Source organism: Trichechus manatus, unplaced genomic scaffold (genome assembly GCF_000243295.1).
Source record: "Trichechus manatus latirostris isolate Lorelei unplaced genomic scaffold, TriManLat1.0 scaffold00005, whole genome shotgun sequence".
Classification (NCBI taxonomy): domain Eukaryota; kingdom Metazoa; phylum Chordata; class Mammalia; order Sirenia; family Trichechidae; genus Trichechus; species Trichechus manatus.
In genome coordinates, this window is record NW_004443941.1 from 24,089,473 (window position 1) to 24,116,442 (window position 26,970).

The 26,970-nt window shown below is 36.8% G+C and overlaps 1 protein-coding gene across 3 annotated transcripts in view; it reads left to right on the forward strand.

Moving 5' to 3' along the window:
• MAP4K3 (mitogen-activated protein kinase kinase kinase kinase 3) overlaps positions 1–26,970 on the forward strand; it is a 203,897-nt gene that overhangs the window by 167,926 nt on the left and 9,001 nt on the right. For 2 of the 3 annotated variants that reach the window (XM_004369535.2, XM_004369536.2), the window contains 6 exons: positions 845–924; positions 5,031–5,091; positions 5,175–5,292; positions 9,875–9,933; positions 12,289–12,392; positions 26,135–26,306. In XM_004369535.2, the coding sequence (XP_004369592.1) occupies positions 845–924; positions 5,031–5,091; positions 5,175–5,292; positions 9,875–9,933; positions 12,289–12,392; positions 26,135–26,306 (594 nt within the window). Of the gene's footprint in view, positions 1–844; positions 925–5,030; positions 5,092–5,174; positions 5,293–9,874; positions 9,934–12,288; positions 12,393–26,134; positions 26,307–26,970 lie in introns of those variants that run through there. The other variant, XM_023735692.1, reaches the window with a different exon arrangement.

Genomic DNA, 26,970 nt, shown 5'->3' on the forward strand with positions numbered 1-26,970 from the left:
ATGTCCTTTAAAAGGATATATTCTTATTAAATCTTCTACAAATCTAATTAGGTAGGTATTTTTCACAGGTAGGGAAACTGACACTCAGGTTTATAGTTTCACAGCCAGTTGATGGTGGAGCTGCAGTTTGAACCTTGTTCTGTCTGACCACAAAGCTTATGCTGTTAACCTGCCAGTAGTAATCCTAAATTCTAGGCAATTTAGGAACCCCCTTGGCATTCTAAGTTGTTCTCAACATACTTGTGTTTAGTCTGGAAATGTTCTTGACCTGTTATTTTAGGTTATCCTTAAAACAGGTCAGACAGGACCATGGCTAGGCTTCTACAGAATATCTTCTAGAAGATGTTGAGTCTCCTAGCAGGTGTTCAAGTTTTAGTTAACCTTTTTAATAGATAGTGGTCAAATCCTGCTTTTTAATGATAGTGCATATAATAATAGTCCAGCTGTCAAGAGTGTTTTGAATCTTTGTAAGCTATTCATGATTTATATTCTGTATGTCAGTTGCACATGATCCCTTATTAAGAGGGTTTTTAGAAAATGTTGCTGCAGATTCTTTGCCAGTACTTAGTGCAAGGAGGCCCAGTATGCCACTCTTCAGAACTTCCTTACATGAAAGTTCTCTTCATTGCTTAAAGCTAGTATTTACATAGAACTTGCCATTGGTATATAATCTAAAATGTCTAACCTCTTCTTTGCATTAAAGTTAAAAATAAGTATTTATTGTTTATAAATCATAGTAATTCTTACAAGTTAACACATATTTACTGGCTTTTAGGCTATATAAATCCCTTTTAAAAGTATTTTATTTATCAAAATCAGTTAGTGGATTATTTTGTTATTTCAGATCAGTACTTGATATTTGGTGCTGAAGAAGGGATTTATACCTTGAATCTTAATGAACTTCATGAAACATCAATGGAACAGGTATGTTATTTTGTATTTTTTACTTTTAAGTTATTATAAGTAGACAATAAACAAAAAAAATAAGTTTCAATTCTGTGATTTGCTGATTCCTAAAACCTTCATGAAGCATGTTCTGTGTACCAGATACTGAAGACTGGCAGCTTCACAGGACTAATCCTTACTTGAAAAGCTCATGATCTAATAGGCAAAACAGACATACAAGTCAATAACTGCAGCAGTTAGGGTTTGGTATCACACTAGGAGTAAGTACAAGGTACAGGACAAGAGGCAGGAGTCACTAGCACGGGAATGACAGACATTTCAGATGAACCTTAAATGATGATGAGTAGACATTTGCCAGACAGACAAAGAGGGTCTGTAGGAAGGCGTGGAGTTGTGAAACAGCATGACAAGTATGGAGGGAGAACAACGAATGGACAATTTGTCTGGAATATAGAATGAGTACAGAACAGGCAGTAGATGGAGTTGGGCGGGTAGGCAGATGCCAAAACCCAGAGCTTTGTGTACCATTCTGATGATCAGATCTGTGTTTTAGAAATGTCTGTTTTCCGTGTGGTGGGAGCTGAGACTAGAGGCTGTGGTCAAAAGATAAAGGAGTATTGAGTGGGAGCAGAGGTAGAGAGGAAAAGAGGGAGTTTGGAATTGTATGGGGGCATTTTTAACTGTCACAATGACTGGGGAAAACCTTTGGCTTTTAGTGCTCAAAGGCTAGAAATTCAAAACCTTCTGCAAAAATGACTAATGATAATGATATTAATAGCTAATGTCTACATAAACCTTACAATGTGTCCAAAAAAAAAACAAAAAACCAAACCAAACCCATTGCCATTGAGTCGATCCAACTTACAGTGACCCTATAGGACAGAATAGAACTGCCCCATAGGGTTTCCGAGGAGCAGCTGATGGATTCAAATTGCTGACCTTTTGGTTAGCAGCTGAAGTCTTTAACCACTGCACCACCAGGGCTCCTACTATGTGCCAGGTACTGTTTTTAAAAGCTTTACCTGTATTAACTTATTTAATCTTCACAACAACCCTCAGAGCTGGATACCATTATTATTCTCAATTTCCCGATGAGGAAACTGAGGCACAGAAAGGCTTAGTAACTTGCCAGAGATCCCACAACTAGTAAGTGACTGAGCTGGGATATGAACCCAGGCAAGCTGATTCCAGAGTGCGTGTCTTTAACCACTTCATCACACTACTTCTGACTGTTGTTCCTGTTGAGAAATACTGTCCCGAGAGAAAGTAAAGAGCTAGAATTGGCCAAATTGAATGTCAGTTCAGTGTGGAGTTTGAGGAGAGGTTTAGGTTGACTTCTAGGTTCCCAACTTAAGTAGTAATTGGGTGAATGACAGTACCACTACGTAGAGTGTAGTATACAGAAGGAGAAGCCAGTTTGAAGGAAATGATGATGCATTCAATTTGGTCACATTGAGTTTTGGGTGCCTTTGGGATGTGAAACTAATTCTCCATTATCAATATGAATTGGAGAGAAATTTCCGTAGGTAATGACAATTTCTTCATAACCAAACATTTCCGTCTTTTCTCATCACAGCTTTTTTTTTAAATCATATTTTCTAATAAGAACTTAAACTGTATGTTACACTGTAAATTTTTCTTTTAACTTAGAAGTGATATGCAGTGAAATGGCTTGAAAAGTACAAAAGACAAATGAAAAGAAAAAGATGTTATTTATAATAATGCAAAAGCGGTAATATTTTTCTTGGCTATAACGAGATATCCAAAAATCATATTATCGGTAACTATCTTAAGTGTAAGGAACAGGACTAACTTCGTGCATAAGTGGAATAAGCATTTATCAACATAATTTAAAGGACTCTTAACCAAAGACACCCGTCACCCCCACCCAGACCCAATCTGCAGTAGCTCCCCATGTTAGGTGTCTCCACATTTGAAATTACACTATTACAGTAATATTTTTTGAGCTAAACATTGCCCTTAAGAATGAAACATTTCTCTGTCTTGGAAGAGTAGAAAACGAATTTATGCGAGATCCTGAATTTTAAAGTGTTACTATGAAATTGATCATTAGGTTGGTTTTCTGGGTACTCTAGGGGAAACTAAGCAACATGATTCACTAGATAGAGGATGACGCTGAAAGGTGAGAAAAGACACAAAGCAGGGTTCTGATTTGAAATTTCTATCTGGTTTCATTGTTTATAGCTCACATTTGTTGAGTGCTCAGTGTATGCCAGATACTGTTCTAAGCACTTTAGAAGGAGTATCTCCTTTAATCATCACAACAACAATAGGTGTGTCATTTATAGATAGGAACATTGAGACACAGATTAAGTAAGTTACCCAAGGTCACACAAAGTCATTGGAAAAGCAGATAGCTGAATCTAGGCAGTCAAAACGATTATCTTGCCCATAGTCTGCCTTGGTAAAGGAGTAGATATTAGAAATCTAGAAAAGCTTTAGAGTTTTAATAAATGTGGTTAAAAATGAAAATCAGAAATGAAATCCAGAACTTTAAAAAAAGTTTTGCATAAATACCTTTCCATTGTCCTCTTTGTTGACAATATGAAAGGAATTTGTGTCTTCCCATGGTACTTTACATATGTTTATATTAAATAAGCATATGCACTTATATTTGTAAAATATAATCTCATAATAAACCATAGATTTGTACTAGAGAGATACTTTTTAAGTATGTATTTATATAGAGGCAGACCCAGTTCAACACTGAATTAAAGAACAATCCATTTCTGCTACTGTGATAACATGTACTGCTATGTGGTCTGGCCCCTTTCTCTGCTTAATTTTATCAGTATAGTCAGTGAATTCCCAATTCTGTTGTGAGTTTTTTATGAAAAGCATAAAGTAGAAAAGGTATGTTGTCTTTTCAGTCTGAGACACAGCTATAGGCACATTTTCCAAATGAAAAATGATGCCACAGTTTCCTTATTTGGAGAAATGACATGTTTTCTATGAGTACATTTTCCAAATAAATGAAACGATCAGGTTTTATTTAAGTTTTATTAAAATAAATTTGTTTCTCCTCTTTTATTAGCAGAACCTAATTTACCTGTTTTAATTATTCAAGACAATCATTATGCTTTAATAAAGTAATGTCCTCAGAGGCCTTGATAAGTTGCATCATCCATCGCTTTATTCTCTTCATTTCCTACAACTCATCCCAATCTATTTTGGAGTCACCTAATAGCAATTACCAGAGCAAACCCAGCAACCAAGCTTGTTAAGTCAAGATGCTTAATTATATACATCGGTGCTTCTCAGACTTGAATGTGCGTCAGAATCACCTGGTGGGCTGGCTAACACACAGATTACTGGTCCCACCTTTAGAGTTTCTGTTTCAGTGGATCTAGGATGAAGCCTGATAATTTGCATTCCTAACAAGTACTCATGTGATCCTGATACTGCTGGTCCAGGGACCACTTTGAGAACCACTGATATAATGAAATGTCTTAGTGAGAGTAGTTATTTTTTTCTGTCAAAGTAGATGGGCTGTCTTCCATGAAATTCCCTTTCCTTTGCCCTAAATACCAACCACTTTCAAGCTTCGAGGGGTGCCTCTCAGTTCTTAAGTACTAAATTTCAGTAAAAAATTCCATATAAATTCTTTATGACTTAAAAGTTTTCACTATGTTCTCTCTCTGCCTTTTTCTGCCATATTTAGTGTTTCCATGTCCTATGTTCTGTCTCTTAAACTTTAGAAGCCATACATGTGCAGATGCCTAAATACGTTTCTTGGGAGTACGTTAGAGAGTCTTAGAGCTAAGCCTGACTGTGATTATTCAACCCCAGAAGCAAAATAAAGGAATAGACATTACCTGAAAAAGTTATTTTTCCAGTACTCATCATAAGGAAGACTTGAGCTAATCATATCATGTTTAGACTTAGATAGTGAAATTACATTGCCAGTTTATTTTCTCCCATATAAATGTGTATGTATGTATATCATCTTGTTTTAAATGCTATAGAAAATGAATTTCTACTAAATACAAATTATTCAATTTTTAAGAACTGGCCTGTTTGATTGTTTTTATGGTTAATATGTATAGGTTTATATTTCTGTTCTGTATTATCCTTTGTAAACTTTATGCATTTTTTTTTATCAGCTATTCCCTCGTAGGTGTACATGGTTATATGTAATGAACAATTGCTTACTATCAATATCGGGTAAGTCCTTTAGTTTTTAAATACCTTACAATTGTACCTGTTTATACGATTAGCTTTTATGTCATATTTCTTTTTCTCTACAGGTAAAGCATCTCAGCTCTATTCCCATAATTTACCAGGCCTTTTTGATTATGCAAGACAAATGCAAAAGTTACCTGTTGCTATTCCAGCACACAAACTCCCAGACAGAATACTGCCCAGGTAACAGTACATTTAATTAAATTTTCATCCTTAGAGATAATATGTTGATAATTCATTCTGACAAATACTTATGCTACAAAAAAGTGAAAGAGCACTCAGTTTGGATTAGTAGAAATCATATGTAATGAAGAAATTAAAGGAAACAATATATTTGCTTATCACATTCTTCTAAAATTTTTTTACTTTATACTTTCCAATTACATCAAACATACCATATTTTTACGCAATTGACGTACTCCTTCTCCGTTTGTTTGCCAACCAATGCCTCCCCCCATGAGGTATTTTTGTAAGCGTCACTCTGCCAATTTTGTTTTACATATTACATGTAGAAGCACGCATCATTTGTGTAAAAATACGGTACTCTGAATTTTTAACTATTTTTCTGTAAAGATTAATTTTTTTAAATAATTAGTTGGTAATTTTACATCACCTATAGTGCTTTTCCTTTTGGCATATTTGTGTTAGCTTATTTTAAATGACTTTTTCGCAAAGTTTCTAAAATTAGAAATCCAAAATGATTTATTAAATAAAACTTTTACATTAGGAAATAACATAGAAACTGAAGGTTGTACTTTTAAACTTCCAGGAATTTTTAATTATAATACACACTTCCTTCTGGTTATTGTAAGTCTCACTTGTTGACTAAAAAGTCTTCTGAGTCTGGTACAAATTACATTTTAGAAAACTTTATAATGTAGTCATTCTCCCTTTACCATATTAGTGACAAAGCAACTGATGTAAAACCTCACCTTTCTAGTACATGGAGAGTCTGTTCTCTATTGCTGAGTTTACAGTATAACTAAGATATGCCCCTTTGTGCACAAAAACTTTTAAAAATCAACCTTTTTGATGTAAATCATTAAAAACTATACTTCATGCTTTCTTGTCTTTTTAAAATAGATTATTTGAATTTAATTGGATGTTTTCTTGATGACTCAGAATTGGGCTTATGAACTTGATTTATTATATTGTACTATAATAACTATGTTTGGAATTAGGGATATTCCCCATAAAACTAGCCCCAGAACTGGGGTTGGGGAGTTTCTTTCTTCCCATATAGTTTATCTACCTCCCTTTTTCTCTCAGATGCCACTTTGTGCTGCTATTTGTGTGCCTAACTATAGCACCTCTTTCTCCAACCTTCTAACTTGATATTCCTAAATTCCTGCGTATATAGAAGATGACCACCAGACTTTAAAGTACATATAAAATACAAATTAAGAACTACCAAGGAATATAAGGCATATGAACTTTAATGCATTAACTTTTTTATATCTTTTTTGTCAGAATAGAGACCTTTTCAGCTTGTTTTTTAAAAAACAAAAAACAAACCCATTGCCATCAACTGGATTCTGACTCATAGTAACCCTGTAGAACAGAGTAGAACTGTCCCCATAGGGTTTCCAAGGAGCAGCTAGTGAATTCGAACTGCTGATCTTTTGGTTAGCAGTTGAGCTCTTAACCACTGCACTGCCAGAGCTCCAGCTTATTTTTAGCTGTGTTCAATTCTTCAAATTTTCACTGGATGTACAGAGTGTACAGGAAGCATCCCAGTGTATATACAATACGAAATTGAATAAGATGTTGCCTCTTCCTTTAAAGAGTTTTCATATATAAGATTTTACCTTTAAGAGTGTTATACCTCCTTGTTACTATTTCAGGCATTTTTTTACAATCAATTTTTCATGTTAGAAATACCCACAAACATGTCCTTCCCACTTCCTTCAGTTTCTTTATCTACTAATAAATTACTGTAAAATCTGCTCTTAATTTATTTCATTTATTGGCAGAAAATCTAAAAAACTCTTTTTGTATGATAATATTTTATAAGTATAGTAGTATTATTCAGAGCCCTGGTAGTGCAGTAATTAAGTGTTTGGCTGCTAACCAAAAGGTCGGCAGTTCGAATCCACCAGGCACTCCTTGGAAACCCTATGGGGCAGTTCTGCTCCGTCTACAGGGTCACTGTGAGTTGGAATCAACTCGGTGACAATGGATTTGGTTTTTGTTTTTAAAGTATTATATACGTACAAAATATTATCATGCAAGTGTTATCATTATCATGCCATGCAGTGAGCACAGTTTAAACTTCTTTGACTGAGCATCTTGTAATGCATGATGGTTCTCATTCTGAAGATAGGTACTCATAATATAATTCTGCTTTAGTAAAGCATAGGCTTTGGAATCCAGGTAGACTTGAATTTAAATCCTGGATTATCAACTTTGAAGGTCAGACACCTTGGATAAGTTGCACAACCTTTCCAAGGGTAAAATGGAACTAGTATACCCATCTTGCAGAGTTATTTTGGAGTTATAAATTGCGTATGTAAAGTATCTACCATGGTTCCTGGCACCTACTAGGATCTCAAATAGACCTATTTGCATCATCATCAGACATAGTAAATTGACTGTGTCTATAATGTGCCCTAAAATATCCTACATTAAATACATTAATAATGTTGTTCAACCTAGGATTCCAGTTAATTTGGTACTGGTAAAATAAATTTTATTGCCTTTTTGTGAAATCATGACTAAAATTAAGGCAAATATTTAGATCACTATAGAACATTGATTAAATTTTTTAGCATTTCAGTGTGTACCCATAACTCTATTTTAAATAGTTTCAGTATTGTTGACTCTAAGCCATAGTTAATAGTTAATTTGTCTTGTCAGTGTGGTATTCTTCCTGTGGCCTTTCAGAACCTGGCAATCATCTAATCCTCCTGGATTTTGACTGACTCAGTAATTTAAACCCTAATTTAGCTTTGGGAATCAGGGGCAAGTTTACAGGTGTAGACCAGGAACATTAAATATGTTTCCAATGGAAATCTATCAGGAGCTTACTTAAAAGGCCCTTTTCACTCAAAATTTGGTTGAGGGAGTATAGGATATTTGTTTGTTTAAGCTGCATGAAACTCTGACATATATGAAAGTGATATTTTTATAATTATAACTGTAATTTATGAATTGAAATATAAAACTTTTTATAATATAAAATTAGTCAAGTATAACAGTGAGATACTTTAGCCAGAAATTTGAAATTAGGATATTCTAGATGGCCACTGTTGACATCCTTTGGCTCAGCATGTGACTGATTTCTGTATCATTGTTTAGGTACTGTAGTATCAAGAAAATTCTAATTCACATAGATACCAAAAAACCAAACCCATTGCCATTGAGTCTATTCCAACTCATAGCGATCCTATAGGACAGAGTAGAACTGCCGCATAGGGTTTCCAGGGCTGCAAATCTTTTGCAAACTCAGAATACTCTTCATTAAACTGAACCAAAAGTGTAAATGAGTAATAGGAGATTTTTGTTTCAAAATTGAATCACTGTGAGCATTGAAATCAGACAGACTGAGACACTAGGTTAGAGTTCTTTTTTCTTAAGTTCCTAACTGTATGACCCTGAGCAAATTACTACATCTTAACTTCAGATTTGTATGCTCTGACCTACTTCGTAGTATTCTCGGGGGGGGACTAAAATGATGCAGAACATGTAAAATGCCTAATACACAGTAATGATTCAGAAGATGCTAGCTATAATTATTATAGGTTTTTATACATATAAAAGTCAGTATACAAAACATACTAATGGCTAAATTACAATAACATGGTGTTATATGCTTGGTTGCCAGTTACATGGTGACAAGAACATTCATCAAGAAGATTGTTGTGAGCTTGCTTAGAATTGTGTTGAGCATTATCACAAATGTGCTGTACAATCTTATGTTCCCAGAAAAGTACTTTGATTTTTTTTTAAATTGAAAAGACCAGTACACAGCAATGACAACTAATCTTTGACACATTCAAATATTTAAAAGATCTGTGTACAGAAATGGAGAGGAAGTTTAAGGTTTGTACAGGTCAGTGTATGAACAGCCTCCATTGTATTAACTTTCATTATAAAAGACGTGTGTGTGTGCATTTTTTAAGTTAGATTTTTAAATATTAAATTTGAATCAGATGTTTGCAAAGCTCCTGTAACACCTTTATAGAAAATCTGTATCCCACTTTTCTTGAGTAGTGAAATAAAGATATTTAAATAAGTTTTTAAAATTGTTTTAATGGTAAGACAACTTTTTACATAGCTTAAATTCATTACATGGGCTTAAAATATCTAACTAGTTTATCTTCTCTTTTCTTTTTCTCAATGATCTCTTTTGGTAAACCAAATTGATGAATGTAGTCAACAAATTCATTCAACAACGTGAATGCCACCTGTGTACCAGGCATAGTTTGAGGTGCTAGGGATACATTAGTGAAAAAAAAGGTCAATTACAGTATAATCTTTTTCTGTATGATTTTCTCTTTTTACTTTTACTTAAGAAATCACAAAGTCATATTGTTTTACATTATAAATATTTCATACTTTTATTTTTCATATTTAAATCCTTAATCCATCTGGAATTGATTGAAGGAGGAGGAATTAGAGATCCAATTTATTCTTGCTTTTAATAGGTAATCTATTTTGCAGCAACAGTTTTGGAACAATCCATCTTTTTCCCACTGCTCTTCAACAGGACCTCTGTCTTATACTAAGCCTGCCTAATATATATTCATTTTCATTTCTATTTTAGGAAATTTGCTGTATCAGCAAAAATCCCTGACACCAAATGGTGTCAGAAGTGTTGTGTTGGTAAGTAAACTGTCCAATAGCATGTAGCCCTCTCGTTTTAAAGAGTGGATAAGAAAACTCCATGAGGCTCTTTTTTTTTTTTTTTGATCTAGTATAAAACTACCCCAGAGCATACTGTCAGTAAGAGCTTATTTTTTCCGCTTGGCCATTCCATCCCAACATAGACTCAGCCTAATGTAACACCTTACACGTAGCAGGTGTTTGGTAAATAATTTGCTGATGGAAAAATGGAGAGTGGAATGACTTTTTATTGTAGCACTTTATCACACCCTATTCTCTAAGGAGCCTGTTACTTACCATTCACCACTCTACTTAGTAATGGTTTATAAGACTGCATTTAATCTTTCATATGTATTTTTATGCCTTTAATATGTGAAACCTTGTGCTCTGTGATGTGAAGGTTACAGTCTTCCATTTACATACCGTTCATCCCCTATCCCTACAACAGCTTCTTATTGTTGTTAGCTGCCATCAGGTCAGCACCCAACTCATGGCAACCCCATGCACAGGGGGATTGGACTCTTGTGATTCATAGGGTTTTCATTGGCTGATTTTCGAAAGTAGATCACCAGGCCTCTCTTCCTACTCTGTCTTAGTCTGGGAACTCCGCTAAAACCTATCCAGCATGACAGCAATGTGCAGGCCTCCATTGGTAGATGGTGGTGGCTGCACTTGAGGTGCATTGGCTGGGAATGGAACCCAGGCCATAGCAGATGAGGATTCTACCACTGAACCGCCACTGCCCTCCCATAACAGCTGGCAGTTTTGTTTACATACAGCAAAAACAAAAATGCTTTCCTTCCCGTAAATTACCAGCATTATAAAAAAGGGAAAAACAAACATATAAATCACTATACCACAAGGTATAATGTGGAAAGGACTGTAAAAAGAAGGTCTCGTTTGGCTAGGCCTCAAAAGAAGGCAGATTTTAAGTATGAATAGTTAAAGAGGCCATTTCAAACAGAGGAAATGATGTAACAAATGTGGGGGCAAAAAATAATAAAGCTTACCTAATAAATGCTGACTACTCCATTTTAGCAGGAGTCTAGGGTACAGAGGGAAGAAGGGTCGATGATTAATGTGGACAGTTACATTGGAGATAGTTTGTGAGAGGTCTCGTATGAACAGCCTGAGGAATGTGAACTTTGTTCATGATACAATAAGGAGGGTCCTGAGCTATGGCAGTAGCAGTGGAAATAAAAAGGAAGAATTATCTGGGTGTGAAGGGAGAAGACAGAGATGACTGAGAGTGTGAACCCCAAAGACTGCAGGATGGTACGGTTCTTACCAGGAAGCAAGAGGAGCAGCTGGTTTCAGGCAAAGGAGAACGACAAATTTGGGTTTTGACGTGATGCTTTGAGTCACCACCCAGCATACTGATCTTGACTCTGCATGGGAAGAAAAGGGACAAGTTTTTCCTTATAACTGAAATTTCCTATATAGACTTTTCTGTCTCCTTTGGCTGGGTTATTTTGCTGTTCACCTTTTCTCTGCCATTTAAATATTTCACATCTATATTGTTATGGATTTTACTTCTGTTATCCTTTTCAAGTTTAAAATTTTTCATCTTTATTTCAAATATATTTACTTTAAATCTTAACCAGGAGAAGAAAAATCCAAAACACCAGGCAATTTAGTTTTATGATTTCTGAAGTGGTGTTTTGAGATTTGATTCATCTCTGTGATGTTTTCTAGTGGCCATAAGAGTTTAATAAAAAGGGGAGATGAGTAAAGTGTTTCAGTTTTAGAACCAGAGCATTATTACTTCTGAACATTACCACCAAAAGCACCCTGAGCCACCTTCCATGACTGTGCTGCACCTGGCCTGCCCGCTGCCCAATCAATTCAGTAACTTCTCCCCAAATCTACTTCACCCTTTTTTCAGGATCTTGCTGCCTCAGCTAATCTCCCTGCTACCATGTTGTTGTTGTAGTGTGCCGTTGGGTTGATTCTGACTCATAGTGACCGTGTATGAAAGAGTAGAACTTGCCGCATAGAGTTTCCTGGGCTGTAATCTTTATGGGAGCAGATCGCCAGGTCTTTTCTCCCGTAGAGCCACTGGTGGGTTCTAAGTGCAGACCTTTCGATTAGCAGCACTTAACCATGAAGTCCTTCTGCCTACTGCATCTCAACCAGCAGTTTCATTTGTGCGTACAAACAGCCGGCAAGTAATGATGGAGTTTCTTCCTATTACCTGAAACAGTATTTCTTTTTCACCACGTTGTCTAATTAAGAAATTAAACTGGCAGTCAGCTTTTGTTTTTTTGCCTTGTTTGTTTGCTTTTGGAGCATACAATTATTATTGTAAGGATTTTGTATTATAAGAGAAATCATATATATTTTTTGCCTTGACAGTGAGAAATCCTTACACGGGCCATAAATACCTATGCGGGGCACTTCACACTAGCATTGTGCTATTAGAATGGGTTGAACCAATGCAGAAATTTATGTTAATTAAGGTAAGCCTGAAAGTCAACTTACATTATTCTTAGTACAAAAGCTTGATTGTAATGTTTTCTGTTCTTTCAGGTCAGAAATGCATTTCAAAAAACATTTTTTCAATAATTTTCAAGTTAATGATTTTGGATTATGTGGCAGGGTGGTGGAAATCTTTCTAGTTGTCAGGCATTCAGTTAGACTGATGAAAGTTTGAAAGAGACTAGAGAAATAGTGCAGGGGTGTGGCCTTAGGGAGGCAGAAATAGAGTGGCTCATATACAGCCTGATGTCAAGAACAGGAGGTGCTGAAACATCAGCAGAACGTTGTTCTGAATGTATTCTCTGGTTGACCTCCTTCATCCCAGCAAAGAAATACCCTAGAGGGTTGGAGTTCTATCTAAGAGGACAAAGAATAACCATAATAAGGGGGAAATTATTTGTTATGGCTATATGCCTGCCAATTCATTTACCCAAGCCTTCCCATGGATGGTTTTTGTGCCTGAATTTCTCTAGAACCTTTAATTAATGAATATTCTTTAAGATTTTTACTCATCTATAACTTACACTTTGAGGAAATACTGACTTTTAAAATGTCTGAAGTGTAGGCTCAGACACACCAAGGAAATCCTAAATGAATTTTTTTTTAAATAATGTTTTTACTGAGTTTTTGGTGAAAGTTTACACAGCAGGTAAGGTTCCCATTTGACATTTTCCACCCAAGTTGTTCAGTGATACTTAACAACGTAACACAAATAGTTACGTTTATCACAATGTGTCCAACATTCTCTTTAACTGTGTTCTGTTTATTCCATTTCTGGAAACCCTGGTGGCATAGTGGTTAAAAGCTACGGCTGCTAGCCAAAATGTCCGCCATTTGAATCCACCAGGCGCTCCTTGGAAACTCAGTGGGGCAGTTCTACTCTGTCCTGTAGGGTTACTGTGAGTTGGAATCGACTCAACGGCAAGGGGTTTGGTTTTTTTGGTTTTTAGTGTCCCTACCCCTTATCCTCTTATCTTCAATTTTGAGTAATTGTTGACCTTTTGGTTTCATACTGATTATTTTTTTAAGTAGAGAACTGATCTTATGGGTAATATTCTTTATTTTGTGTGCCACTCTTCTCACTCTGCTGTTTTGCTGAAAGCTGATCTCAAGGGATAGGCTCGGTTCTAGGAATAATGTCTCAGGATGATAGTCTCAGGGAGTCCTCTGTTCTCTACTATTTCAGTTTGTCTGGCTTTTTTTTAAGAATTTGAGTTCTCCATATTTACTTCCCATTCTATCCAGGACCATCTATTGTAACCTCAGTCAGATAGGTCAGTGGTGGTAGCCGGGCACCATCTAGTTCTTCTGGTCTCAGGGTAGATGAGGTTGTGGCTCGTGTAGACTTATTTCTTCTCTGAGCTTTTGGTTACCTTCTTACTGTTTTGCTCCTGGTGAGTAAAGACCTGTAGTTGTCTCTTAGATGGCCACTTGCAAGCTTTTAAGATCCCAGACGCTACTTCACTAGAATGCGGATCATAGTTTTTGTGAACTGTGTTATGCCGGTTGACTGAGTTGTCCCGTGAGACTCTGGTCCTAAGCTTTCGAACCCAGAAAACCAATCTTAGAAGGTTTTTAGTTATGTGTGAGGAGTATCTGTATTTGTGTCTTCCATGAATATATGTGCCTGCACCCACGTATTTCTATTTACATGGTACTTCTATAGGAGCCCTGGTGGTGCAGTGGTTAAGTGCTTGGCTGCTAACCCAGAGGTCATTGGTTCAAACTCACCAGCCACTCCACGGGAGAAAGATGTGACAATCTGCTTCTGTAAAGATTTACAGCCTTGACGTTTGACAAAGTCCAACACACATTCATAATAAAAAGTCTCAGCAAAATAGGAATAGAAGGAAAATTCCTCGACACAATAAAAGGCATTTATACAAAGCTAACAGCCAACATCATCGTAAATGGAGAGAGTCTGAAAGCATTCCCCTTGAGAATGGGAACCAGACAAGGATGCCCTTTATCACCACTCTTATTAAACATTGCGCTGGAGGTCCTAGCCAGAGCAGTAAGGCAAGAAAAAGAAATAAAGGGCATCCAGATTGGTAAGGAAGAAGTAAAAGTACCCCTATTCGCAGATGAGATGATCTTATACACAGAAAACCCCAAAGAATCCACAAAAAAACTACTCAGGATACAAGATAAACATATAAAAATGAGTTGGATTCCTCTACACCAAAAAAGAAAACTTCGGAAAGGAAATCACCAAATCAATACCATTTACAGTAGCCCCCAAGAAGATAAAATACTTAGGAATAAATCTCACCAGAGGCATAAAAGACCTATACAAAGAAAACTCCAAGACACTACTGCAAGAAACCAAAAGAGACCTGCGTAAGTGAAAAAACATACCTTACACATGGATAGGAAGACTCAGCATTGTGAAAATGTCAATTCTACCCAAAGCCATCGACAGATACAATGCAGTCCCAATCCATATTCCAATGACATTTTTTAATGAGATGGAGAAACAAATCACCAGTTTCATTTGGAAAGGAAAGAGGCCCCAGATAAGTAAAGCATTACTGAAGAAAAAGAACAAAGTGAAAGGCCTCACACTACCTGATTTTGAACCTATGAAAGCACCACAGTAGTCAGAACAGCCTGGTACTGGTACCGCAACAGATACACAGACCAATGGAACAGAATTGAGAATCCAGACATAAATTCATCCACCTATGCGCAGCTGATATTTGACAAAGGCCCAAAGTCCGTTAAATGGGGAAAGGGCAGTCTCTTTAACAAATGGTGCTGGCATAACTGGATATCCATCTGCAAAAAACTGAAACAAGACCCATACCTCACACCATGCACAAAGACTAACTCAAAATGGATCAAAGACATGAATATAATATCAAAAACGGTAAAGATCATTGAAAAAAAAGATACGGAGAACACTAGGAGCCCTAATACATGGCATGAACAGAATACAAACCATAAGTAACAATGCACAAACACCAGAAGAGAAACTAGGTAACTGTGAGCTCCTAAAAATCAAACACTTATGCTCATCAAAAGACTTCACCAAAAGACTGAAAAGACAGCCTACAGACTGGGAAAAAAGATTTTGGCTATGACATATCCAGTCAGCGTCTGATCTCTGAAATCTACAGGGTGCTGCAAAACTTCAACAACAAAAAGACAACCCAATTTAAGAATGGGCAAAGGATATGAACAGACACTTTACCAAAGAAGACATTCAGGCAGCTACCAGATACATGAGAAAATGCTCACGATCATTAGCCATTAGAGAAATGCAAATCAAAACTACAATGAGATACCATCTCACCCCAGCAAGTCTAGCACTAATCCAAAAAACAGAAAATGATAAATGTTGGAGAGGTTGTGGAGAGACTGGAACCATTATGCACTGCTAGTGGGAATGTTAAATGGTACAACCACTTTGGAAATCGATTTGGTACTTCCTTAAAAAGCTAGAAATATCAAGAAGGGAAAGTGTTAACATGTCTTGGGTTATTAACCAGTGTCATAAAACAACGTGTAGTAACTGTTTAATGAGAAGCTGGTTTGTTCTATAAACCTTCATCTAAAGTACAATAAAAATAAAAAAGCTAGAAATAAAAGTACCATACGATCCAGCAGTCCCACTCCTTGGAGTATATCCTAGAGAAATAAGAGCCGTCACGCGAATAGACATATGCACACCCATGTTCATTGCGACACTGTTCACAATAGCAAAAAGATGGAAACAACCTAGGTGCCCATCAGCAGATGAATGGATAAACAAATTATGTATATTCACACAATGGAATACTACACAACAATAACAACGATGAATCCGCAAAACATCTCACAATATGAATGAATCTGGAAGGCATTGTGCTGAGTGAAATTAGTCGCAAAAGACAAATATTGTATGAGATCACTATTATAAGAACTCAAGAACAGGTTTAAACACAGAAGAAAACATTCTTTGATGGTTACAAGGGTGGGGAGGGAGGGAGATGGGAATTCACTAACTAGGTAGTAGACAAGAATCATCTTAGGTGAAGGGAAGGACAACACACAATACAGGAAAGTCAGCACAACTGGACTAAACCAAAAGCTAAGAAGTTTCCTGAACACAACCAAACACTTTGAGGACAGAGAAGCAGGGGCTGGGGTCTGAGGACCATGGTTTCAGGGGACATCTAGGTCAATTGGCATAACAAAGTTTATTAAGAAAATATTCTGCATCCCACTTTGGTGAGTGGTATCTGAGGTCTTAAAAGCTTGCGAGCGGCCATCTGAGATGCATCAGTTTGTCCCAACCCACTTGGAGCAAAGGAGAATGAAGAACACCAAAGACACAAGGAAAATATTAGCCCAAGAGACAAAAGGACCACATAGACCAGAGACTGCATCAGCCTGAGACCAGAAGAAGTAGATGGTGCCTGGCTACCGCCAGTGACACCCCTGACAGGCAACACAACAAAGAGTCCCTGATGGAGCAGGAGAAAAGTGTGGTACAGAACTCAAATTCACGTAAAAAGACCAGACTTAATGGTCTCACCGAGACTGGAGGAACCGTTGAAGCCATGACCCCCCCCCCCCATGCTCTGTTAACCAGAACTAAAACTATTCCCAAAGCCTATTCGTCAGACAAAGATTAAACTGGACTATAAAACATAAAATAATACCCATGAAAGGTGTACTTAGTTCAAGCAGATGCACGACACTGGATGGGCGGCTCCTGTCCTGAGGCAGGATGAGAAGGCAGGAAGGGACAGGAGCTTGTTTGATGGACACGGGAAACCCTGGGAGGAAAGTGGGAGTATGCTGGTCACATTATACGGATTGCAGCTAGTTTCACATAACAATATGTGTATAAATTTTTGTATGAGAAATTAACTGGAGCTGTAAACTTTCACCTAAAGCACAATTAAAAAAAAAAAAAAAAAGATTTGTAGCCTTGGAAACCCTACGGGGCAGTTCTGCTCTGCCCTACAGGGTTGCTGTGAATCAGAATCGACTCGACGGCAATGGGTTTGGTTTTTGGTTTTATAGATACTTCTATCTGTTCTCACCTATGTACACACCTGTTCCTACATATGTACTAGTATGCCTGTACCCATCCATACGTGCTGAAACACCCATTTTCCTTTGGTTATGCTGTGCTCACCATATCCACATTCAGTGCCACTTTTCCCATCACTAAAAATAACAAGTCTGTACAATCTAAAGCATACTTCCCTACCCTGTCTCCTCTCCCTGGTAACCACCAATGAACACTGGTCTCTCTATATATACCTATTCTTTTTTTTTCTAAGTTTCACCAGTTGTTCCAATAATGTCTGTTTTTGGTTGGTTGTTTGTTTGTTTTACTGTTTTAAAATTTTTTTTATTTTTTCCCATACAAAAATGTATACATATACATTTATATACCTATTGTTGTCTTCTTATAAAAGAGGGATCATATAGTGTGTGCCCTTGTATGCTTGACTTATATCACTTAGCATTATGCCCTTCAGCTCCATTCATGTTATATTTTGTGGACTCATTGTTCTTTATGGTTGCATAGTATTCCATGTATGTACCACAGTTTGCTTATCTGTCCATCCGTTGATGGGCACTTCAGTTGTTTCCATTTATTTGCTATTGTGAATAAAGCAGCAGTGAACATAGGTGTGCGTATGTCTGTCCATGTCATTATTTTTATGTCCCCAGGGTATATACCTAGGAGTGGGATTGCTGGATTATAGGGTAGTTCTACTTCTAGTTTTTTGAGAAAGCACCATACCTTTTTCCATAGTGGTTGTACCATTTTACAATCCCACCAGCAATGGATCAGGGTTCCAATCTCCCCACATCCTTGCCAACATTTGTTACCTGTTTTGTTTTTGTGTGTTTTTGTTTTTGTGTTTTGCTGTTTTTTGTTATCAGTGCCATTTTAGCCAGGGTAAGATGGTATCTCATTGTAGTTTTGGTTTGCATATCTCTAATGGCTAATGATGGTGAACATCATATGTTTGTTGGCTGCTTGGATGTTCTGTTTGGTAAAGGTTCTGTTCATGTCCTGTGCCCATTTTGTGTTTGGGTTGTTTGTCTTTTTGTTGTTGAGTTGTTGAAGTTTTCTGTAGATGTTAGAGATTAGATCCTTATTGGATCAGTCGTTTCTGAAGATTATTTTCCCAGTCTGTAGGTTGTGTATTTACGCTTTTAATAAAGTCTTTAGATGAGTATAAGTTTTTAATTTTTATGAGGTCCTATCCATCTATTTTGTCTTCATCTATTCATGCATTTGTTATGTTTGTTATCCTATTTTAATAAAAGATTAGGTCCCGTAGTTTCCTCCCTGTTTTCTTCCAGAAATTTTATGGTTTTAGGTTTAACATTTACATCTTTGATCCGTTTTGAGTTAGTTTTTGTGTATGGTGTGAGGTGTGGGTCCTGCTTCATTTTTCTGCAGGTGGATATCCTGTTTTGCTAACAACATTTATTAAAGAGACTGTTTCTGCCCCCACTGAATGGACTGTCGCCCCGTGTTAAAAATCATTTGTTCATAGATGGCTGGGTTTAATTCTGAGTTCTCAATTCTGTTCTATGTGCTAAATAAATTTTTAAAAGCTGTTTTCTTTGCTGCTATATGTGGATTAAGTAGTCTTAATTTATGAGTTTTATGTATCAGTAGAAGTTGAAGTCAGAGTATAATTGGAGTGGGATTCTTCCTAAATTGTAAAATACAGAATTAGGGTATTTAAAGTATTGGTTTCTTGTTATTTAAAATTTTATAAGTGACTGAAGGATCTATTTTTAATTTTTACATCAGTATAACCTTAAGATTAAAACCAGGTGCCAATGAGTAACTTTGGACTCATGGCGACCTCGTGTGTCAGAGTAGACCATGCGCCGTCTGGCTTTCAGTGGTTGATTTTTTTCAGAAGTAGATTTCCAAGCATTTCTTCAGAGGCGCCTCTGAATGAACTTGAACCTCCAGCTTTTCAGTTAACCAGCTGAGCACATTAACCATTTGCACCACCCAGGGACTCCTCATACCCACTAGGATTAACTCTGGTTAAAGAGATGGAAAAATACTTTCAAAAATTTGAAACTCAGAAAGTATTTTCACAAATAAATTCACTGAAACAAAAATTCTTTAAACCAATAGCTGAGGGAACAATAAGCTTATAAAGCAGAGCTACTGAATATAGCCCATTTATGGCAAAAGTTGTTTTGTTCTCAGCAAGTCTTTGTTCTTTCGTATTTGATAAAGGCACACCTTGTCCTAGACAGAGTATAAAGTCTGCACAGTTTGCATTTTCTGCAGCCCCTTCCTTCCGTGACTGTGTTCTTCCTCCCTTTTTCTCAGTCCATTTTAGATGTGTCCTTCTTATTCCTTCCATTGCTAATCTCTATCAAAATGAAGAACAGTTTCATCATAGCAGTAATTTTTACATACTGATAGACTGATTAAACCCTAGCATAAATGAATTTCATGTCTTTTTCTGGTATGTTGAGCCATTTATCCTAACATGTAATGAAGGTCCTTTTTCTCTATTAAAGGAATTTTGGGTGTCAAGAACATATGAAAGAATACATATTTTGAAGAAATGGGAAGCTTAAAAATTACCGATCCATGGCTTCTCTTTTCCAGATGGATGGCACCTTGGTCCCCAGGAGCACAGACGGGGAGCCTGGACTGATTCTGACTAATGTGGCCTGTTGGAGCCTTGGTGGCATAGTGGTTAAGAACTTGTCTGCTAACCAAAAGGTTGGCAGTTCAAATCCACCAGCTGCTCCTTGGAAACCCTGTGGGACAGTTCTGCTCTGTCCTGTGGTGTCACTATGAGTCAGAATCGACTCGATGGCAACAGATTTACCAGGATTCTTAGATAGTAGACTAATAGTACCCATTCTGTTTGCAGGTCTCCTTCAAGACATTCTCTTCCCCCTTTCCTTAAACTCTCTGAGCCATACATAGCCCCTTACCTACCTCCCTTAATGTTAACATGACTCTCCTCTTTGTCTCACTGCTTCAAGACTTCTATTTGTATATTTTGTTTCTAACATATTTGTCATTATTTTTATTGGTATTTATGATGTTTCTACACTAAAACTTTATCAGATTTGTTCAAAAACATTTTTATGCTTTCTGTATTCTTATCCTTTCTCTGTCCTCTCTTAATGACATTTCTGACAAACATTTTGCTTCGTTATACCACATTTTTATCATAAATAAAAGTTATAAATTAAAGATCTTCCCAGCAAACATTATGTACTTACTAGAAACTAGGCATGGTGCCGTTTACTACAGAGACAAATACAAATAAGATATAGCACCTCAAGGATAATCACCAATAACAACTGGATTTAAAACTACTAAAAGGCAATCTCCTCCTCTTAGTGACTTATTCATGGTGCTTAGTGTTATTATTGGAAACTAAACAGAAGTAGTCAAAAACTGTTGGTTTTCTCATTTGCCGACAGAAAATTAGGAAACAGAAGCATTTTCTTTCTCCTTTACTATTCTCATCACATTTCAAAGGAATCATTTAATTTTTTTACCTTATTAAAGCTATGACAGATTTCATCCAAAGCATATGCTCCAGGTAATGCGAAAGCTCCTAGAAATGAGGTTTGGAGAGGATTGATGAAAAAGTATCTGGACGTGGCATGGAGGCACTCCAGCAGCCATGGGGAGGGAAGGGATGTGGGAAGTGCAGATCATCTACAGCTTCACATCCCAGCCATGAGGACCACATTGTGTCTTCTGAGTCTTTAAAACTAGTAGTTATAGTTGCCCACTTCACCTTTTTATTTTTTTAAGAAAATACTGTATTAAGTGAAAATAGTCTGTTTCTAGTTATGTTACGTCAGTTATGTATTTGGTGTGGTACTTAGCAGTGAATGTCAGTGGTTAATAAGACATAATAAAACTTTTTGAGACTTGTATATATCATTGGCACTCTGGTGGTATAGTGGTTAAGAGCTCGGCTGCTCACCGAAAGGTCGGCAGTTCAAATCCACCAGCCACTCCTTGGAAACCCTATGGGTTAGTTCTGCTCTGTCCAGTAGGGTCGTTATGAGTCAGAACTGACTCAACGGCAACAATGTATGTATCATGAGTCGGAATTCACTCAACGGCGATGGATTTGGTTTTTTTAATTTGGTGTATATATCATAATGTGGATATTAGTGACTTTTGTATATCAGTAGTTCTCCATGGGAGCTGGTTTTGTCCCCAGGAGACACTTGACAATGCCCAGAGCCTTTTCTGGTTGCCATAACTGAGGACAGAGGTAGTGCTACTGGCATCTAGGGGACAGAAGTCAAGAGATGCTGCTAGACAGCCCCCACAGCAAATAATTATCCAGTCCAAAATGTCGGTAGTGAATGTCGAGGTGGAGAAATCCTGTTGCCCATACACATAGAATGGAAATGCAGAAAGAATGACATTCCTGGTAGGAGGAGGACAAATAATGAATAAGTGGTTTAAAACAAACTATGGATTGAAGTAAAGCAAATATATATCATGTTATATTAGAACCACATGTCATGAAACAGAAACTAAGAACAAAATCATGGAAGTACATTGTACTAGTTATTGTCATTATTGATTTACCAAAACCAAAAAAAACCAAACCTGTTGCCGTCAAGTCGATTCCGACTCATAGCGACCGTATAGGACAGAGTAGAACTGCCGTATAGGATTTCCAAGGAGCACCTTGGTGGATTCGAACTGTCAACCTTTTGTTTAGCAGCCATAGCACTTAACCAGTATGCCACCAGGGTTTCCACTGATTTACCAGTTTATTACAAAGTATGTAATCAGAATAAATAAAGCCATGGAGAATTTTGTATTCAATATGGTTTGATAGATACGTATACTGAATTTTGCTTTGGTTGGAGAGGAGTTTCAGTGGGCCAAACCTGGATAAACAAACAGTATCTATGTCCCTACCACCCAGGGGCATTTGGCAGGGATGGAAGGGGGCTCAGTGATTGTGCACTTGGGTGATAGTCTAGCCTGTTCTCCCAGGGACAGTGCCTGGCAGGCAGAGCCTTTTAAGTTGGAAATTAGATTTAAGGATGTTAGTGTTTAATGTGCTAAAACTGAAGGTTATATGAAAGTGAATGGGAGTCAGGACAACCTACACTAGTGGTAAATCAGATTTAACAGTTCTAGGAGGATTCAGCACAAACAAGGAGGATTTATCACAGAGAGGACTCAAAAACAAAAGGAAATCCCATTACAGTGGTTTAAATATTCTGATTATCTCAGTGTGTTATATGTTGTTAGGTGCCATCAAGTCAATTCCAACTCATAGCGATCCTACGTACAACAGAACAAAACACTTCCCAGTCCTGTGCCATCCTCACGATCGTTGTTACGCTTGAGCCCATCACTGCAGCAACTGTGTCAGTGTATCTCGTTGAAGGTCTTCCTCTCTTTTGATGACCCTTTACTTTACCAAGCATGAGGTCTTTCTCCAGGAACTGGTCCCTCTTGATAACATGTACAAAGTACGTGAGACAGAGTCTCACCATCCTCGCTTCTAAGGAGTATTCTGGCTGTACTTCTTCCAAGACAGATTTGTTTGTTTTTCTGGCAGTCCATGTGTATTCACTATTCTTTGCAAGCACCGTAATTCAAAGGCATCAATTCTTCAGTCTTATTCATTGTCCAGCTTTCGCATGCATATGAGGCAATTGAAAACACCTTGGCTTGGGTCAGGTGCACCTTAGTCCTCAAAGTGACACCTTTGCTTTTTAACACTTTAAAAGTCTTTTGCAGCAGATTTGCCCAATGCAGTACATCATCGTTTGATTTCTTGACTGCTGCTTCTATGGGTGTTGGTGGATCCAAGTAAAATGAAATCCTTGACAACTTCAATATTTTCCCTGTTTATCATGTTGTTGCTTATTGATCCAGTTGAGAGGATTTTTGTTTTCTTTATGTTGAGGTGTAATCCATACAGAAGGCTATGGTCTTTGATCTTCGTCAATAAGTACTTCAAGTCCTGTTCATTTTCAGCAAGCAAGGTTGTGTCATCTGCATATTACAGGTTGTTAACGAGTCTTCCTCCAATCCTGATGCCATTCTTCTTCATTACAGTCCAGCTTCTCAGATTATTTGCCGAGCATACAGATTGAATAAGTACGGTGAAAGGATACAACCCTGACACACATCTTTCCTAATTTTAAACTACGGAGTATCCCCTTGTTTAAGTAAACATTCTGATTACCTCAGTGTGTTATATAGAAACACAAAAAGAAGATAATTCCCACTACCATTTAATAATGTTTTGGGTATTGTGGACAAGATGAGAGAAATGAAACATATCGAAAGAAATTTAGGAGAGGAAATATGTATAAACCTGTTGCCATCGAGTCGATTCTGACTTATAGCAACCCTATAGGACAGAGTAGTCCTGCCCCGTAGGGTTTCCAAGGACCAGCTGGTGGATTCAAACTGCCAGCCTTCTGATTAGCAGCAGTAGCTCACTGTAGCTCTCAACCACTGCGCCACCAGGGCTCATATATTTAAAAATACAGAAAATACGAAAGGATCAAATTTTTAAATTTTTGCCAGATTGAAAAAAATAACTTTGTTAAATAGTAGGAGTAACCATTTGGAAAAATCATAAGAGCAACAAAATAATAAAAGTTAATAAGTGTAAGACCAATGTTTTTTAAATGAAATTTTATTTAAAAATATTAGACTTGAGTAAATGTAAAATCATGGCTTTTCTTGGATGTCATTTTTCTCTGGACCAGTTTACAGTTTGTGATGTAAACAGTTGCAGTTAAAATCTCAGCAGGAATTTTCTATCAGAAGAATAAAAAAAACTAAAAATTATTCCGAAAAAGGAGTACAGTGGGAAAAATTCTTCAGCTTGGTACTTCTTATATGTTTTGAAGGATCTTAGCCAGTGTAGCCCTAGTTTATTTTGGGAAAATTTGACAAGTGAAGGAAATGCTAACTTCTTTTTAGAATAAAGTTGAGTTACACTGGGAGTTGTAGTAAGAAAAGCATTAAAATAACTGTTAGTTAAAAGGGCAAAGGGTAGCTTATGTGCAAAGTACAGTTACCAAACAAAAGCTTGAAAAAAGTCAACTTTAACTGTTAAAGTAGCAAATTGTTTTTAATGGTTAATATCCACTGCTGGAGAGATTTGGTGAAACTGGTGTATTTGCATGCATTCAAAACAGCACTAAAAAAACTTTTTTTGTTAAGCAACATTCTGGCATCTCAGAGCTTCCCATGGCACCCCTTCCAGTCAGCAACCCCTGCTTTCCTATAAAAGAAACCATTGTCCTGACTTTCATGGTTCGAGAAAGTCTTTCCTTTTCTTTCTAGTATTACTATACAAGTGTACATCCCTAAACATTAGAAATAATTTTACCTGGTTTTTTAAAAGTGTATAAGTGGAATCAACAGTATATATTCATTGTGTCTGGCTTCTTTTTGCAACAGTTCATTTGTTCTTGGGTGTAGATATAGATTGTTCATTTTCATTGCTCTATATTGTGTGAATATGCCATAATTTTATTTCCTATTGATAGGCATTTCGATTATTTCCAGTTTTTGATTTTTCTGAACAATGCTGCTGTGAACATTTTTGTGTATGTCTTCTGGTGTACATGTACTCATATTCTCTAGGATGTGTACTAGGAATGCCATTGCAGATTATAGGCAATACATATCTTCTGCATTGCTAGATAATGTAATTAACCAGTGTGGTCATACCAGTTTTTATTCCCACCATCAGTGTAGGAGCATCTGTTCACTCCTTCCCAGTGCTGTTATTGTTGTTTATTTATTTATGTATTTTTTAGCCGGTCTAGCGGGTGTCTGTAGTATCGCACTGTGGTTTTATTCCCTAATTATTGATGAAGTTAGTATCTTCCATCTATTTTTCCAAACTTTTAAATGTAATTTATTCATTCTCTTTACATTATAAAAATAATTCTAAAAATTATTTAAAATCTAAATTGGTTGTATTATAACTGTGTAAGTTTACTTATTGGATGAAATCACTTGAGATATGAAGCTACATTTCTCTCTAACTTGTGACTCTGTCCACACTTAGAAGTGTCTCTGGCTGATTAGATTTTCAGTTCTCTTATCCATGTTTGCTCAGTTGAATAAGAAGGCAAAAGGAAGTATAACTGGAGAAGGTCAAACTGGGAGATGGGAGACTGTGCCACAAAGAGCAGGAGGACCTTGAGCCAGTCACCCTACTCCTGGACCTCAGTTTCCAACTCAGAAAAAAGAGGGTTGGACAGTTTGAGTTTTTAGTTCCCTTCTAGCCCTGTTGTCATTGTTAGGTGCCGTCAAGTCGATTCCAACTCACGGCGACCCAGTACGACACAGTAGAACTGCCCCAGGGTTCCCTAGGCTGTAATCTTCATGGAAGCAGATCCCCTGGTCTTTTTTCCCCACGGAGCCACTGAGTTGGTTCAAACCACAGACCTTGGGTTATCAGCCGAGTGCTTAACCATTGCACCACCAGGGCTCCTTCTTCCAGCCCTAAGAGCCTAAAATTATGTGATTTTAACTTTAAAATAAAATTTCACATTCGTAAACTTAAAATCTTTGTAAAAATACTTTGTAATTTAGATTTTTCAGCATACCCTGAGTTTCTGTGACAAGAAGTATCTTTATAGTGGAAAGCTGTTTTATATATTTTTATAAAACTAAAGCTTCTTAATAGTATAAATTATTCGGCTTTTTGGTCTTCTTTGTTTAATGTATTTTTGTTTCTTCTCTCAGCACATAGATTTTCCTATACCGTGTCCACTTAGAATGTTTGAAATGCTGGTAGTTCCTGAACAGGAGTACCCATTAGTTTGTGTTGGTGTCAGTAGAGGGCGAGATTTCAACCAGGTGGTTCAGTTTGAGACTGTCAATCCAAATTCTACCTCTTCCTGGTTTACCGAATCAGGTTTGTGACTTTTATTGAATTATTAAGACCAATATATATACTAGTTTTATAAGTAATCATTTTAATGTTTCTCTCTTTAACCAGAAATAGTGCATGAAAATCCAGTCTTAAATACCTATTATGAAACTGGGAGAAAACGACTGGTTTTAAAATAGCTAATGTGTTTCATGCATTTGTGATGCATTTGACACAACTTGATTGACAGAACATGTATATGGAGACTTTACTATGTCCAGAGCACATATGCCAACTTTTTATCTAGAGATGAATTTTCTATGGATCTGATCCTGAAAGGCCTGTATTTATGTATAGTAACACACAGTTGTCCAAGTACACATCTGTTTGTATAAAATGAGGTATACCTGGGTCGTTTTATGATTTTTGAGAAACATGACATAAAATACAACATTTTAAATAATAACTCCTATATATGCTTAAATTTTTTTTAAAGCTTTGATAGTACATTCAGTTTTTCACATTTATTTTTTAGAGAATTTTATGTGCACCTAATTGTTTAAATGCTGTTTATTAATATGAAAGTGAATCTTTATGAAATGCATATTTTTTACATAGGACGCATTAAAAAAAAAAAACCTGGGCAGTTAATGATTTCATAACTCTCAGCATTTTCAAGTATTTAATGTAATTTAAAATGGATATACCT